The 19,077-nt window shown below is 38.3% G+C and overlaps 1 protein-coding gene across 1 annotated transcript; it reads left to right on the top strand.

Moving 5' to 3' along the window:
* The first annotated feature begins 1,238 nt into the window (after nt 1–1,238).
* Nucleotides 1,239–18,078, top strand: LOC108675195 (UDP-glucosyltransferase 2). Its single transcript, XM_018163191.2, has 9 exons — nt 1,239–1,310; nt 9,319–9,513; nt 10,021–10,275; nt 10,443–10,673; nt 11,313–11,477; nt 12,478–12,694; nt 13,111–13,330; nt 14,526–14,833; nt 18,017–18,078. Exons 1-9 carry the CDS (start codon nt 1,305–1,307, stop codon nt 18,076–18,078), a joined length of 1,659 nt encoding a protein of 552 aa, XP_018018680.2. The 5' UTR covers nt 1,239–1,304.
* Nucleotides 18,079–19,077: the final 999 nt, after the last annotated feature.

The raw sequence follows: 19,077 nt of genomic DNA, 5'->3' as shown, positions 1-19,077 counted from the left end.
TAAATAAAACTACCATACATTACGCGGTTCGACTGAACATACAGTAAGTGGCCAGTCTAATCATTTAGTAGTTCGGAAAACTGAATAGTGAGAAAATATATAAACTAATACTGAATAATGAGATGAAATATAAAATGAATGCTGAGCAATGAGATTAATACAGCACAATCCGGTCGCAAGAAAAAAATTGTATGAAAAAGGATACGACGATGGTAACACAATTCGTATGCTATAATGCCCGTTAGGGTATCGTCCCATGAAATGGGATGAATTCAGAATTCGTACCCGTATGAAAATGCGTGCGTTTATCGCACCAACGATGTGAAAATTCTAATTAATAAAAATGTCGCACCATCCGTATGAAATATGCCTACTATAAAATATCACACTTTCCGTATACATAAGATATTGATCCCTCCGTTTAAAAATGACAGCTGAGATCTCGCACCATCCGTATTATAATTAGAACCTCAAGCTCGATATCGACGCGGTGGGTATCGTCCCATGAAATGGGATGAATTCAGAATTCGTACCCGTATGAAAATGCGTGCGTTTATCGCACCAACGATGTGAAAATTCTAATAAAAATGACACACCATCCGTATGAAAGATGCCTACTAAAATATCACACCTTCCTTATGAAAATACATAAGATATTGATCCCTCCGTTTAAAAATGACAGCTGAGATCTCGCACCATCCGTATTATAATTAGAACCTCAAGCTCGATATCGACGCGACTATTAAGATATTCAAAACATGACTTAACAAAACAGACTGACCCCATCAGTCTGTTTATGCATTGAAGGTCAAAATTTGTTAACTTTTTATGGGTGAACTTCATGACTGAAAATTTTTTACATAAGTAGGTAAAGAGTAATTTTAATTTTCCATGGTTTCCTTGTACCTCTAACTTGAATTTCATACTTGCTGTGTGCAAAGCAAAGACACCAATATTAAAGTCTTCCTTTATCATACTCATCACACCAAACCTTCCTGAAATTCTCATCATTTTATCAAAGTTTCGATGATGGTTGTTAAATAGACTAATGCCTAAAATAAAATAGTTAAATAGACTGATGCCTAAAATAAAAATATAGTATTATATAGACTAATGTTACTTTCAAGTTGCATCGCACGTGTCATGCGTAACGTAGGTCAAGGTGTTGGAAAAAAATTTTCCGCGAATACCTGCGGGTTGAGTGGATGGCAAGAGCGTGCAGCAGTCGAGCTGAGCGTCCCTCATCTGGCGGTGGTCGTTTGCAACGCTCTGGAGTAACAGTTTGTGCCTACAGACCATTCAACATGAAGGTATTTTAAACAGACGAAACTTGACAAATTCATACAATTTCAATTGTTTTATCGATTTATTCGGACGATCTCAATAATTAAACATTAAATAATGAGGATGGGAACAGTAATGACTAGAATATTGTTTTAAGAACTAAAATTTAGTGGACTACAAATTTTTGACCGTTATTAGGTAATAAAATCTAGTTTGAACAAAATCTTCATCTCAAAGTGCTTGTGTACAAATGAAACGAATTTTTCCTTAATCTACTTATCATGGCTGGAAAACTGACTTCAATCCAAATAATGCTCAATAGAAGTTAAGGGCAGCCTTATAAGTTTGTAATTGTAAATGTTCCTCAACCGAAGTCTGTTCATGGTCTCTGATCATACAAATTGTGTAGAAATTTCTTAGAAATTTCTCTAAATTTTTGAAAGGGCAATCTTTTATATGTTTAATATTATTTTATTTATTGTTCATTTTATATATATACGATAATATTTTATTATATATTTTATGTATATGATTTTAATTTTCATTATATATTTATCTATATATAACAATATATTTTATGAATCTACGGCTCGAATAGACAATGTATTGCAGGGCTCTGATTGGCTGTCTCAGTCGCACCGTCAATGTTTTCGTTCACCGGAAATTGGGGCCATCAATTGAAAAAAAAAATTTAATTCAGTGAAATGAAAAGTTAAAAAAGTACAATATAGTTTATGGATGCCTATAGCAATGATCATTAAAGCAATGTATTAATGTTATTTATTGCCTACCAGAGGCCACATAGTGAAAATTTGTCTTTGCAAGCGATTTTTGCTCACTGATGCTTCAGGGCACGCGCGTTATGCGAAGTACAAGAATATTAATATGCACGTGTAACTTCAGGGCACGCGTGTTATGCGGAGTACAAGAATATTAATATGCACGTGTAACTTCAGGGCACGCGTGTTATGTGAAGTACAGGAATGTTAATATACACGTGTAACTTCAGGGCACGCGTGTTATGCGAAGTACAGGAATGTTAATATACACGTGTAACTTCAGGGCACGCGTGTTATGCGAAGTACACGAATGTTAATATACGCAACTAACGTGATAATGGAAAATTATGCATGCTTGTTTACTGAACTCATGCAGAGACTCGACCGCAAAGCGTCTTCTGTGTTGATTTACGTTTTACATGAAGGCCTTTTTGTTTCACCTATAGGCCCAGCTAATCGCTGTATATCAACACCTGTACAGTCACTAGAAATTTAAAAGCGAAGAAAACTCTACATAAATTCAGCATTTCTCTATTGAAAACGTTTCCGAGACCAGCTCCATCGTCAGTTCGACAAATCTAGAACACAAATACAGTCAAAAAATAAAAAAAAGTTTGGAGTCAAAAGAAAAAAAAACAACAGAAGTTAAAACCTAAATTTACAGGCTATGGGCAGGATAATGAAGAAATACCTATCTATTCACAATTTCTAATGGATAAGAACTGTATGCAGCATTTAAACTATGCTTCTCTTTAAAAATATACAATGATTCCAAAATGATCAGATCGGAAGCACCTGAACTATAAGCTAAAACCTTAAAGTCAGTGTCGGACGCCAGAACGTTGCACTTTTCGGCGTGAGTGCGCACAGCCGAATGAGAAGGGCGCGGTAGTAACTGCCCAGTCCTATAACTCCTCCCTTTATGCTCAGCGAACCTAGTGTAAAGGTTGCGTGCCGTCATCCCAACGTACGCAGATGCACATCGTGCACAACTAAATTTATAAACTAGGAACGATCGCATGTAAGAAAGGAGGATATTTTTGTACCTAGAAAACGGAGAAAAGTATTTCGGAAAGCTCGGAAAGTATTTCATAAACAAATCTTTTGATTTTCTTGACATACCACTTCGGACGCATGGCAAAAGTATGGAAAAGAACAATAAACGGCCACTTTTCCACTATCAGGCTCTGGAACAACTTCACTGTATAGCTTATACATTAATTTCTTAATCTGGGTAAACACCATGCCAGAAGGAAATCCATTAAGGGAGAAGACATTGCGCAAAAATTCAAATTTAGAATGCATGGCATGGAAAGTCGAGCATATACGAAAGCCGCGGTGCAATAGTGTTTGAAGCACGTTTAACTTGAATCTAAAAGAATAGAAACTAAAAAAGCTTAGGCTGTGAAAGTTGATATTCAGAAAACAGATGTTTGAAAACGGCCATTAGATTTAGTAATATTGCAGTCTAGAAAGGACAAGCTATTGTTCGATTCAAGTTCCATGGTAAATTTAATAGAATAATGTTGCAAGTTTAGGTAATCGAAGAAATGATTTACATGAGAGGGATGCTTGAAAATAAGAAAGGTGTCATCAACATATCTGTTATAAACAATTGGTTTAAAATCAGGACAATTGGCCAGCCATGGAACCTCGTGAAAACACATAAGAATATTCGCAAAGGTTGGGCGGAGGGGAAGACCCATGCCCCAACCCGTCAATCTATATGTAAAATTTACCAGCAAATATGAAAATCGAATTTAGAACTGCAGGGAATTAGAATTTCAGCAGGGATTGAAAAAAATTTCGGTTCAAACCCATATCAGTATCATGAATATCTTTAAAAAAAGTATTTAGACAGATCTCAATAGTTTCAAAAAGCGGTATATTTGTAAATAAATTTTCCGCGTCAAAAAAAGCCATTGTTAAGTCCTGAACATCTGTAAAATCTTTCAAGCGGTCAACAAAAGTATAAGAATTGTCTACTGTATACTGGTTAGTTGTAAGACAGTTTAAGACCGGAACTAAAAACTTAGCCAGTTTAAAACTAGGGTGGGAAAACTCGTTTGTTTTCCACCCTTGAAGTCTTTGCTATCCGCCAACATGCAAGATGGTCTACAGAAGCATTCAGGAAAGTTATAAGTCAAACAGTCAATGAGTTTTTTTCGGCTTTAAGTCATATAAAATTTTTTCTTCTGTATTTCAGCCCAGTGACACGCTATTATTGAAAAACTTAGCAAAAAATAAAGACTTGATAATTTGTAAACCTGACAAGGGTAGAGGCGTTGTTTTGGTTGATCGTAGTCGATATAAAAGTAGCCTTACTGCACTCATCACCGATCCTTCTAAATTTGTCGAAATTGCTGATCCCATCTCTAAAACTATTTTGAAAATCGAAGACAAAATCAATAACTTTCTGCGAAAACTGAAAGATTCGTCGGCCTTTTCTTCTGAAACTTACTCTAAACTTTACGCCTCCGGTTCATGCCCTGGGATTTTATATGGCTTACCTAGAATTCATAAGTCTGATTTTGCCTCAAAGTTTCAATTCCTACCAATTTTTGCAGCATATAATAGCCCTAGTTTTAAACTGGCTAAGTTTTTAGTTCCGGTCTTAAACTGTCTTACAACTAACCAGTATACAGTAGACAATTCCTATACTTTTGATGTTATTGATGTTCAGGACTTAACAATGGCCTCTTTTGACGTGGAAAATTTATTTACAAATATACCTCTTTTTGAAACTATTGAGATCTGTCTAAATACTTTGTTTAAAGATATCCATGATACTGTTATTGGTTTGAACCGAATTTTTTTTAAATCCCTGCTGGAATTATAAGTTCTAAATTCGATTTTCATATGTGCTGGTAAATTTTACAGACAGATTGACGGTTTGGGCATGGGTCTTGCCCTCGGCCCAACCATTGCGAATATTTTTATGTGTTTTCACGAGGTTTCATGGCTGATCAATTGTCCTCCAGATTTTAAACCAATATTTTATGACAGATGTGTCGATGACACCTTTCTTATTTTCAAGCATCCCTCTCATGTAAAACTTTTCTTCGATTACCTAAACTTGCAACATAATTCTATTAAATTTACCATGGAACTTGAATCGAACAATAGTTTGTCCTTTCTAGACTGCAATATTACTAAATCTAATGGCCGTTTCAAATACCTGTTTTCAGAAAATCAACTTTCATCAGCCTCAGCACCACCTTTTTTAGTTTCTGTTCTTTTAGATTCAAGTTAAACGGGCTTCACACAATATTACACCGCGGCTCTCGTATATGCTCGACTTTCCATGCCCTACATTCTGAATTTGAATTTTTGCGCAATGTCTTCTCGCTTAATGGATTTCCTTCTGGCATGGTGTTTACCCAGATTAAGAAATTCATGTCTAAGCGATACTGTGAAATTGTTCCAGAGCCTGATAATATAAAATTGGTTTACTGTTCTTTTCCATACTTCGGCCATGCGTCCGAAGTTATGTCAAGAGAATTAAAATATTCGTTTATAAAATACTTTCCGGACATTAATCTTCGTATCTTTCTGGTTAACAATTTCAAAATAGGTTCGTTTTTTAAAGTACAAAGATATCCTCCCTTCTCACATGCGATCGTCCCTAGTTTATAAATTTAGTTGTGCACGATGTGCATCTGCGTACGTTGGGATGACGGCACGCAACCTTTACACTAGGGTCACTGAGCATAAAAGGAAGAGTTATAAGACTGGGCAGTTACTATCGTGTCCTCCTCATTCGGCTGTACACACTCACACCGAACAGTGCAACGTTCCGGTGTCCGTCACATACTTTAAGCTTTTAGCTTATAGTTCTGGTGCTTCCGATCTGCGCATTTTGGAATCATTGTATATTTTTCACAAGCAGGGGTTGAAACCTTTAATGCACGTCATCCTCGAGAGGATATTCGTGTTTAGACTGCGTATATCGATGATACGCTGCGTATCATCGATACTTACGTCAAGTCAAGTAAATTGGCTCGCAACAACTTTTTTCATGTGTAGCAACGGACTAAAAAGGAGAAAATAAAATACTTAAAAAAAATTTAAAAAACACGTTTTTCTTGTGGACTTCTTGTGATTGCCCGACACACGTCTTTTGGGGCGAGACATAATTTATTTTCTACTTTTTAGTCCATAAGAAAAACGTGGTTTTTAAAAAAGTTTTTTTTAAGTATTTTTTAAAGAGAAGCTTAGTTTAAATGCAGCCTACAGTTCCTACCCATTAGAAATTGTGAATAGATAGGTATTTCTTTATTATTCTGCCCTTAGCCTGTAAATTTAGGTTTTAACTTCTGTTATTTTTTTTACTTCAAACTTTATTAATTTTCTGACTGTATTTGTGTTCTAAATTTATCGAACTGGCGATGGAGCTGGTCTCCGAAACGTTTTCAATAGAAAAATGCTGATTTTTTTGTGGAGTTTTCTTTGCTTTTAAATTTCTAGTGAATCTGCTATTCAAGCAATCTAGTGACATTATTACTTGTATAGTCACAATATACAGCCTATGTGTAGAAAATGCTGGTTTTCTTGGTATGGGCCACCATCATGGTTTCGATTTATTCACAAATTATTTAATTTGTATTATCACGTCTTCTTAATATCAACAAAATCAAGCATAGAAAAAATAAAGTAAGCAAATCATGTTTTATAAATATGATGGGTCCAATTAATGTGTGCTTGTGAATTGTTGGAACCAACGCACAAGTTTTACAGAGTATACAAAGTATGCGCTTGCAGTGATCAAGCGCTCATAAAAAAACTTTTAATTTTTCTGTAGCCCAAGATGAAAAATAAGGGCACGGTGGACGAATGCGATTTTTTTCTCACAATGATCCAAAATGTGCCAACTGAAAAAAATCTAACGCTTCAAAATTCCTGGTATTTGGCGGCCAATTTGTAATGATAATAATTGGAACTCTGTTTTTCTGCAGTCCAAAACTCGAATGATGACTTGAACAATTGTTTTTTTTTGCCTGACTTTGTGTTATTTCTTAATTGAGTGCATAATCTTACGAGCTGCATCATATGTAAGAACATACTGAGACTAGAAATATAAAAAACTATTCGATGTTAATAAGTATACAGTATGGTTATGTACGTTATATTAAATAGATGTTGCGCGTAAAGGACGTTGACAATAAACTGTAACATTTTGTCTAGGACTTACATAAATAGCAATAATAAATTTAATTATTAGCTGATCCGACAAGGTAATTAAAAATAAATAACGTTCGAGATGTGTACCTAAATAATAAGAAATGCATTTCTGAGATAAGCAAGGCGTATGTCATGGCCAGTCACATATTTCTTTGCCGTCTGATATTTCTACGTCTTCAAAAGTTTACTCTTCAGACGAAGGTTTAAAAAATATAACTCAGTACTCACAGCAGTGAGTGACAGAGAGCGCATTTTCTCGTCAACGAAAACTTGAGGTGACGGACAGACGGACGGACAGACAGACAGACGGACATGGCGAGCACAATAGTGCATTTTGTCCATAAATGAGAAAATGCGCTAAAAACATATCGGTATTATAATATGCTCAAATTGTTCATGCTACTTAAAATGCCCATTCACTCGCAATGTGGTGATGGTGAAAATACTTTCAATATGAAGTCAGATCAGAACTTTTCCACGTTCATATAACATTGTTGCTTCAATGTGTGTCATGCGATCGCCGTAGGATCTGACAGCATATACAAGTATATTTAGAAAGAATTATTATATGGACTACTTAACCCTCTATACCGTCTGACATGAGTAACCAGAGCAATATTGTCACAAGCCTACTGCATGTAAAAGATGCGTTCTAGTGATCGCAAACTGACTTGCACTGATGGTTGCCGGCACGTACGACAACTTAAAAATGTTCACTGTTGCGTACAAACGTCCTCAGGTTGCTACACTGAATAGTTTACGTATAGTTTGAGTTGAAAGTTATGCTCCCGAAGAGGGACTGGTATGTGACTCATAAGGGTAGAGGGTTAAGCAAGAAACTACCTGCAAGTAATGAAAATAACCAACCGGCACAGAAGTAAACAATGTGGGAATTTGCAGAAGAAGATAATGATGATTATAACAGAGAATAATGGATAACTGAATCAATAAGCACTGAAACGTATCAATAGTGTAGAATATACTATTAATTGTATAGGTAATGGTGGAATTGAAAAAATTTTGCGTTTAAGCAATGATGAGCGCATACTGTGAAAAGTATACGCAATGAAGAGTGTTTAAACAGAGAAGTGACGAATGATTGATGAACAATGATGAATAAATAATAAAAACAAGGAAAAGGCAAACAATAGAAGGTATTTGCAATAAAGAGCGGTATCAATGGTGCGTGCATGGAGACAGTGAAGATTGCTATCAAAGGTGCGTGGAGACAGTGAAGAGTGCTGTCAAAAGTGCGTGGAGACAGTGAAGAGTGCTGTCAAAGGTGCGTGGAGACAGTGAAGAGTTCCATCAATTGTGCGTGGAGACAGTGAAGAGTTCCATCAATTGTGCGTGGAGACAGTGAAGAGTGCTGTCAAAGGTGCGTGGAGACAGTTAATTGTGCGTGGAGACAGTGAAGAGTTCCATCAATTGTGCGTGGAGACAGTGAAGAGTTCCATCAATTGTGCGTGGAGACAGTGAAGAGTTCCATCAATTGTGCGTGGAGACAGTGAAGAGTGCTATCAAAGAAGAGCGAGAAGCATCTTCTCACAACCGCATATGAATAATCAAGTTTATACAATGAATCGTGTAAATAAAATTCAAATTCAGTAACAGTGATCGAAACAAAGCCCATCATCAAAATATCGAAAGACAAATCTCAACTGAATGTATCAAAATATTCACCGTATGCTAATACGTCACCTATCACATTATACTAATACGTTACCTCTCACCGTATACTCATAATAATTTCATCATATTATAAGTAGTTACCTACCACCGCAAACTAATGCGTTACATCTCACCGTATTATATTATACGTTACATCTCACCGTACTCTAATACGTTACCTCTCACCGTGTACTAATACGCTACCTCTCACAGTATACTAATACGCTACCTCTCACAGTATACTAATACCTTCCCTCTCACCGTACACTAATGCATTACCTCTCACCGTGTACGAATACGTTACCTTTCACCACATTTTAATACGTTACATCTCACCGTATTCTAATATGTTTCATATCAACGTATACTAATTTAAACTCTCCAATATAATTTTTCACGCCAGGCGATGCTGTTGGTGGTATTGGCCACATTGTTGGTCGAAACTACGGCCATAAGCAACATGACTCGTCAAATCAACTCGCGGTTGGGTCCTTCACTTCAGTCCTACAAGATTTTGTTCATTCCTGCCTCCATATACAAAAGCCACTATGCCATCCTTCAGCCTTTGATATCAACCTTGGCGGAGAGAGGACACAAGGTGAGCAAGTGCGCCGACAGCTGGTGTCATATAGTTTCAAAAAACTTGAAAAAATAAAATAATATGATATGGTCTTGACGCAGGTATGCAGGGCTGCGAAATATTTGATATGAAAGATTTTCGGTCTGTTGAGAAATTTACTATGAAGGTATCCTTAGTAAACGTTTGGGAAGCATTAGAGCCAGGCAACACCTTGCTTGATGGATAAAATAAGCGTTAATATCTATCACATCTATCTCAAATTACCAATTTTCGTGTTTATTTGAAAATAAGTTCTATAAAGTGAATATCCCTAAAGAGTAAGGCTGAATATGTACGACCAATCAGGGAGTTTTATGGAAATGTTGGTGTCGCAGAAGACTTATATCCTAAATAAAAATTGAAGGTGCCTATAATTCGGTAATCAAATAATGTTTATAACCGGAAAATACGTTATCATCCGATATATATGATTGTATTTTATAGCTGTTTTTTCGCGTGTATAGTAAACGCAACTTGAACTTACAGGTCTCCGTACTGAGTCACGTCTGCCTCAGTCAACGTCATCCTAACGTCTCGTACTACGACTATGAATATGATTTGGACGAATTTTTCAACATGGACCATTTTAGACTTATTTACGAACATGTAAAATTCGTCAGTGACCTCGCCGATTTCAGCAGCCACTTTGCTACGAAGATCTACGATGACCCGGTCGTGAAATATATCCTTGCCAAAAAGAACGAGTTCGACCTCGTCATCTCCGACAATTTGGCATTTTTGGTAAATTTTTAATTAGTCTGAATTATCCAAGAATTGGCCGTGATTTTGTATAAAAATTATAAATTGAAATTTTTTAGATATTTTATCTCCGCTTGTTAAATGGCTATTCCAATCATTCCTTTGTAAAATATACAAATGGTCCCAACATATTATTCTCTATGGTGCAGGTTACCTACCCCTTTGCGGTGAATATGACCCACATCTTGTTTTCCGCATCGTATCTGAACTCCGTGACGAGTGCTTACCAGGGTAACGTCTTCAACCCTGCAGCGGTGTCAAACGGCGTCACGGATTACCCTAAACCCTACTCATTCCTAAGCCGAGTCAAGAATATTTTGGTTACCCTTGGCTTAGCCTACCTTTGGCTTTGGAGTGTCAGGTCGCCAGCTGAAGAAGCGGTGCGGCAAATGTAACCACGTAAACTAAGAACTTTTGGTGATGACTAATTTTACGAGTGTGATCAAGAATTATTTTTCTCAAATGTGTAATTATTAGAACTGTGTATAGTAAAAGGGCATCAAACGTTATTTGATAATACTGACTCATCGTGATACAATTCTCTTCTATTCGTGATTTGCTTCCAAATTGAGGACCCAGCTAACAAACCACGTGACTCACATTTTAACACGAGGTTGGATTTACAGTCTTGACTGTAAATCCTCGTACTAAATTGTAATGTAAAATACAAACGCTTGATGTCAATGCTATTCAGGTCACTCAAGTTCAGTTATGCGTTTAGCGGGTCGTAAATTGCTAGTTTGGTACTCCTTTTTTGACCATCGTCTTCCTACTATTTTGGCTGAAAACTGAACAATAGAGTTTCGAATTTTTATTGTCTAAATCGGAATTGGCTTTAATTTCAATTTGCTCCATTAAACCAGCCCCCTCCTTCCAAACTTCGGGTATTGTAGTTTAGACCTTGCATGTTTTTAGCCTAGAATTAGAAGTTTGGAAGTCACTACGATAAGCCTTCTTCTCAATATTTTAATTATGATCTTGTAATTTCACCAAACTAATAGTGTGCGTATTATGTGCAGATATCCAAGATCTTCCCAGGCTTGCCTTCTTCCTATGAAGTTGAACGGAACGCAAGTCTAATATTCGTCCACTCACACCTTGCCCTAGACGGAGCCTTTCCTCTCTTGCCGAACCAAATAATGTTGGGAGGCATGGTAGCTCGAGACCCTGAACCCCTTCCTAAGGCATGGAAAGATTAATGCACCCTAATGATTACCTGTCTGATTAGGTAGCATTCCAAGAATTTCTGAATAGTTATAACATTAGAATATAAGTATATTTACGCGCTCAGTTTACATAACGATTTGTCTGCGCAGTCTCAAGTCGGAATAAAATCGTTGCAATTTTTAGAGCGTCCACACGGTGCCGACTTTGCCCGGTTTTGCGCGATCTCGCCATGGAGACGGCAGTATTTTGGTCAATTTTGGCATTGTGCCTTGTTAAAAATTAAAGATTGGATCATTTCGGAAATGCGAGCAATCAAAATAACAGAGATGGCTTATTGATGTCATCTTCTCCAGCTCCAGTTGGAATCGATTTATTTTTTTTCCAAAATTTTTACGGTAAATAGTCCTCAAACTATTAATTTTTTACAGCTGTTTCTCTGTTTACGCTTTCATCGATTTCTTTGAATTTTTCTACTAAGCTCTCATATGTATGTCTCCACCTTTTTTGTCCCTCTTACTATAGTACTTGGATTTTACTGGCCAAATGCAAGGAAAACTTTCGTATAGAGCAATAAATTCCCGCGAACATTACCGAAGATCCGCCATTGTTGCCAAAATCATTGGAAGTGAGCACAAATTGAATCGGAAAACGGTGCTTCCGTCCACACGTTCCAACTTATCTGCGCAGGTCATCGAAATCTATGCTCTGTAGCTCAGATATCGCTGCAACTGTGCAGTCTTCGCGCCGGCTTCGAAACTGCGCAGTTTTCCCGTTCACACGCAATTCGTTTTATCTGCAACGATTTGAACTGCGCTGACAAATCGTTCTGTTAAACTGAGCGAGTGAATCGGCCTTTAGACATAATGTCATGCTTTCATTATACCGGTATAATGGGAATAATATTGTCCTTGTTATACCGGTGACCAACACCATAATAAAGTTAGTCACCATCTTGGATATACCTAAGCAATCTAACCCAATTCTCCACTGGTAAATCAAAAGATTATCTTCTTCCAGGATCTGCAGGAATTCTTAGCTGGAGACATCCCTGCTGTCTACATGAGTACGGGAACTTACTTGACAGTCTCAAGTTTTCCGGATCAGTTCAAAAATATTTTCATCTCACTGTTTCCGAAATTGCCATATAAAGTTCTCTGGCGCAACCCAAGCGATGAAGTTTTAAACTCCTCAAACCTGATGGTTCGCAATTGGTTCCCACAACAGGATATTTTAGGTAAGTTTATTTTTCAGCGAAAGAGAGCCGTCCATTAGTACAACAGCTCTAAAACGAGAGTCGAGCTTCAAAAGTGAATGCAAAAAACCAAACTGTGCAGAAAACTGCGCTTAATAGAAGGTCGTATCATGTGATAATAAATTCGGTACAGCACAGAAGCTTGTAGGGAGAACCGACGACCAATACGACTTTAGATTGTAAATATTTCAAACATAGAATCATTTAACCGTCCGCATACGGACGGTAGCTGTTGTTTGCAAATGTTTATTTTCGAATGAAGCTGACGATTATGAATGTATTCGTCGCCATATTTAAATTATATAATTACGTCGATCACTGCATCATACTTTTTGTTTGCTTGAGTGCAATATCGTTCATTAATTAACCTCGTTAATTAATAAATTTTATAATTTTAGCCCATCCCAACTTGCGTCTTCACATAAGTCACTGCGGATTGAGTGGCATGCAAGAGTCGATCTACCACGTAGTTCCCGTACTCTGCTTACCCATCCACGGCGACAATTACAAGACCGCGCCTTTTGTACAAGACGAAGGGATCGGAATGAGCTTATCTTGGCTTACACTTACTGAACAAACGCTCAACGAGTCCATTCACACTATCATCAATGATAACAGGTAAGTTTGTAGACTTTCAATGGTTCTTATAAATCTTGAAATTAATAGTTCACGACTCATACACTCGCGTCAAAAAGCTCCGTCGTAATAATGTAACATAAAATAACATAGTGATGTCGGCGCTGAAGAGTAGGCCTGATGTGGCCTGTCGCCGATACTTGTACTTTTCGTGACTTGTTCACAGAAGATCTAAAATCGTATCATTTGACCGGATCTTTTCAAGACTGACGATAGTTTGAAATAGCTACTCGACTTCAACCGGGTTCGATATGGACATATGGTGCTATAGGCATTTCAAGTCTGAACATACGTTGGTGAGAAGATAGACAAAATAAATTCGATGCCTAACTTTAGGCAAGTCAATGAGTTTCTATAAAATACTACTTGCGAAGTTATAAGTAGATCGGAATTCAAATCTTCAATAAAAATAGTTTTTCGTTGATATAACTCGATGATGAATTCAAAATTCGCCTTTTCGTCGTGCTTTTCAGTGGTCTATCTCAGAGTACCCGTACTCTATTCCATGCTTAGTATAATTTTTTCAATTTATTTGAGAAAATTTACTTATTGATGCGATCAAGGATCTAAAGTACGACAGGCAAATAGAAAATTTTATCAACAAGACTGAGTATAAGAATTCGTTGGTTTTCTCCTGAGCCATCTTGTGTACTTTCGTTTTTCTTCCTCAAAAAAAATTGAACATAATAATGAGTTTTTTTACGTTATCAAGAGCGCTTCCGTAATCTACGCTCACTTTCTATTGCACGTTAATGTTTCAAATTTGTTAGATATTATCGTTGATCTGCATCATATTGACTCAAATGAATAATTATATAAAATTATATGGAAATTTTTTATTCAGCAGTATCAATGTTAGGCATGATTTACATTTTGAACGTTTGAACCTGAAAGGACAATCAAAATTAGGCCTTTGCAATGGCTATCTGCAAAGCATCACTTACTCATCTATATAATCCCTTATCCCTAATTTATTCATATAATGTGTGTGGAGGAGTGGGAGAAAACAGGAGAGGAGAGGTGGAAAGCAAGGTCAGGGAAGAAAGATGTTAGACAAGTGCTAGATGGGCGAGATAGTTAGTGTTAGGAGTAAGATAAGTGCACCGCAAAATAAAGTTCAAGGGGAGGGACACTTTTAACTCTTTTAATCCAGTATTGTTTTGACCGAATCTCTCAGGTTCAGAAAACGAATGGAGTTAAAGTCACGCATATTCCGGGACCAGCCGGAGCCCCCTTTGCAGCGCGCCGTATACTGGACGGAGTACGTGGCAAGATATAGGGGGGCGCCGCACCTGCAAGCCAGCAGCCGGAATCTCAGCTGGATCGCCTACGCCAACTTAGATATTTTGGCCGCACTAGGCTTCTGCATCATCTTCATAGTTTACTGCACCGCTGTGATATCTCGTTACATCTATAAAATGTTCACCGGCAGTGTTAAAAACAAAATTCAATCGGAAAATAAATATAATAACCATAAATTTAAAAACCATTAGATTTGTGTTATGATGTTTAGTGCCGAACGAAATTTCTTTATGTTTTTTTTTTTTTTGTCGTCGTGCATTCATTAAAGTAAAATCGGGCTGTCGTTAAAGCCGTCAACAGTGCCGCGGCAATTAATACGCGATTCAGCGATCAGTCACTAGTCAAAAAGACTCAAATTAGTGGATCAAAAAAATGAGTTCATGAACGCCGAATAATTGTTAAAAAATAAAATGTTAAGTATTGTAATTGGAAATTATTGCCCAAATTCAGAGCTTTCAAACTCCGCTAATTATGAACTTATCATGCTGAATGCATTTCATTGAAACAGGTTATAAGGAGTACGTTAATTTAACGCATTATTGACGAAGAGACTATACGATTAAGGTAAATAATATTCGTCGTCTGACTATGGCAAGCCCAACCTACTCGCCTCAAGAAATCGTTTGCAACGCCGGCACCACAAAAAACCTCTTCCTTCATCATAAATAAATGCTAATGTCGCTTTTAAATACTGGAATTGGAATTGGGTGCGTGCTGACCTCCGGTCACGACCTTTAAATCGGTCATACACGCTGCATAAGAGTTCTTTTATTAGCGTTAAATAAATTAAAAGTTCACACTCTTATGTTAACAAAAAATCAATTAACAACGTATTTACAGCAATCTTAAAGAAAACACCTCCATCATAGGCTGACGCTCTCTCTCTCATACGCGATGATTCGATTCAATTCGATCAATTTGCGATGATTAAATGATCATCTGTAGCAACTAGCAATTACAAAGCATTTTCCACAAGAATTCTATTTTTAGGGCAGAACAGAAACTACTTGATCTAGCTCACGACAATTATCGCTGTGAGATGACGCTGCATTGGTTGATATACTTAGTTGATTCAAATCAAATGAATGGATGCAACAAATGATTAAAGTATAACAGACATTCTGTGATATGCCGCTGGCTTAGAGAGGCGCCCATCTTGCCTAAGTGACATACAACTTCACATAACAGCTTCAGGAATGAAAAATAATCACTGATATTCTCACAAACAGTTTTTGCTCACTCATAAAACCTCAATCATCCAGTAAATGCCCATATTTCACATTTGACATATAGAAACACAGAAATGAATTTGGTAGAGCTTCCCTAGTTGCCGATCCAAATTTCAACTGCGCGCGCATCGGGTGCGTCGGTGCAATGCCGGACTTGAATTTTCCGGAATTAGCAGGCATTAGATAATTTGCGTGCTGCGATTCGCATATAATATTATATTTACTCTACAGTTTATAGTTACTCTCTCGAGCTCCTCGGTCAACGATGTATTGATGCTATTTTTACACGTTCAAATGAACGTGACATGTAGGGAGGGGCAGTTGGACGGAGTTTTGAACTAAGGCTGGTTAAGTGACTCTCGTTTCCTATCGCAACATGGCTTTTGTCGGCCGTATCGGCCAGATAAGCAAGCGATTGATCTGTCATATGGGCGATTATAGCGCGCATAAATGAAAGAATACGCTCCAAAAATTTTGACCTAATCAAAGAAGAATCCTTGTCTTGCGACGTGCCTGCAAAATTGCGGAGGTGACGCATATATTACGAGGGCGTTCTAATGCCCATTTGGGGTATGGTTTAGCAGGAATTTAATGCGTGTGCTTTCTGGTACGTACGTTTGATCAAATTGTCACGCAACAACTCAAATTTACCTTCCATGTTAGGCTCATCAACCATCAGGTTGGTTAGGTCTGATTGCTAGTTCGACGAGAGAAGCGGAACCGATGATCACACTCTTCAGAGCCCTTGTAATACCTATCCTTGAATACTGCTGCCAGCTCTGGACTCCTTTTACGCTAGGTGCAGTTCGGCAACTGGAAGGAGTCCAACGAACCTTTACTTCCAGGATCAGAGGGATGGAGAATTTCAACTACTGGGAGAGGTTACAGCGACTGAGTCTGTACTCACAACAGAGGAGACGGGAGAGGTATGTCATTCTGTACACATGGAAAATGATAACCGGAATGGTGCCAAACTTCGGGAGCGAGACTTTCAGGATTCAGACATATCACAACGAGAAAAGGGGGAGACTGTGCAAGATCCCCCCTCTACGTAAAAGATCCGCAGTCAGATTTCAATCCCTGCGGGAAGGATCACTTTTTGTGGCAGGACCAAGGCTGTTCAACGCCCTACCAAGGGATCTAAGAGAGGGGGAGTTCACCCTGGAGACCTTCAAGAGACAACTAGACGTGTTCCTGAGCACAATCCCATATCGACCTCCCTTGCATCACTACCAGCGGCGAGAAGCAAGCAACAGCATCGTGCATCAGGTGGCCCAAATGAGGGCGGATGAACGATAATTAGAGGCGGCGATCCATCGTGGCCTAGGACTACTATGTCCCAAACAAATACTAAAGATAAGGACGGTAGCGCTGACAAAAGCAGATAACATTTTTGGTCTACATCATTTATTGCGCACGCGTTAAACGCGTAGCTACACAACTTTATCCATTAAGCTACGGATGATAGGGTAAATGGTGGCAAGCTAATAGTGCTCAATTGAGTGGAGTTTTTAGCAATCCCAGCGGTAGCTACAGTTAGGCTAGTCATATTTATTATAATTACTTTGTGTCATGAGATTTGATGCCGATGCAGTTATTGCTTGCACTATGCGCGCGAATTATGCAATTGACACGAATGCTAGATTAGACACGGTTAGATTAAAGACGAAAATTTGGTAATAGCTGTAAAAGAAAGGTTAAGGACATGGAAATCTGAGGCTACGCAAGATTATACACGACCAATTTCATCCGCCATCAAAGCATGCAAGAAGCCTATGACAGAGCTAGAGTTAGCTTGAACAATTTGAACAAGAATTTTATTTTGCAAGTTATGGTGAGGTGGAACTAGGTTGAGTTATTAGTCTAATGGGCAAGTATAAGAGCAATGTTAGAAATGTTCTCACCAATTAGGTGGCAAGATATGGGCTTGAAATTAGGCGGGGTCACCAAAATATATTGGGGGTTTTATAACCGGTCCACATCTACTACGTTAGACTCCTTTGAAGCGGTGAATTCGAAGCCAAGGTAACTAGAGTTAATTTCACTAAAACAGACAGAGATTTGAGGGGCGGTTTGATGTAATTGGTCGGGTTAAATCAATAGAACAAAAATTGGCAATTGAGATTTTTTTGATTAGGCTCACGTGACCTGCTCGATGGTGATGATCCCGGTGGAATTGAAAGACCAGGCCAGTGGTGAAGACGAGGTGCTTGGCTCGGTGGTATGCTCGTGGTCGCGTAGTGAGTGGAGACACGTGGTGAATGTTGTTCAGCTGACAGAGATTACGTCGGTGCGCAGACACAGACGGCGTCGTTACGCAGACAGGGATGGCATCGTTACGCAGACAGAGACGCCGTCGTTACGCAGACAGAGACTGCGTCATTACGCAGACAGACGGCGTCGTTACGTAGACACAGAGACGTGAGTTTGCATGTTGCATGGGTAGGAATGATGGTTTGTTTGCCGATGCGAGGTCACTGCGAAACAGAACTGTTAATTTACGATTTCACGACATCATTTTACAAGTGACAATACAATTATACAATTTTCTTGCACCCGTCGTTTCACTTTTCGCCCAAGCACCTCCGTCCCTCAGGATTGAGTTACATTCCATCCGTTCCAAACATGTTCTCTCTAATACTATCAGCATCAAGAAAGCTGACATTTCTCGCACCCATTTTAAAGCATTCTATTTTGAATTCCATCACATTATTAAACACTTTATATTTACATCTCTTCTCATTCGTTCGTAAGTATCATCCTCTCTAGGTCGTCTCAAAATACCGATTACTGCCACAGACCTATTTTATTCATGCACCTCCCTCACGCAACTAGTAATTTCCTGGACAGTTTTTTCCACACCCATTTCTTTTAGCCCATTTCCCCCACCATGAAAGACAAAGAGCCCGCGACTATAATTCTCAGTTGTACATTTTGAGTGCTTCGGTATGTCGATAAGTGCCCAAATCCCACTGTCCCCCACCATAAAAATTGGGTGCTTACCTATTTTTTTCTAACCTCCCTTGGTTCCATCACATTTCATCCTCCCACTCCTTCCATCCACACCATCCCCACCATGCACATGCGAGCTTGTCCTGCCCTGCACCTACTCGGATACACTCACCTCAATTTCTACAATTTTATCATCACCCTTTCCCACCCCTCCCTCGATCATGAGTATTCACACTGGCTCTACAA

This window comes from Hyalella azteca, unplaced genomic scaffold (genome assembly GCF_000764305.2).
Source record: "Hyalella azteca isolate HAZT.00-mixed unplaced genomic scaffold, Hazt_2.0.2 contig13011, whole genome shotgun sequence".
NCBI classification, from domain to species: Eukaryota; Metazoa; Arthropoda; class Malacostraca; order Amphipoda; family Hyalellidae; genus Hyalella; species Hyalella azteca.
The sequence above is the reverse complement of the archived record's forward strand: the minus strand, read 5'-3'. Positions and strand labels throughout refer to the sequence as shown.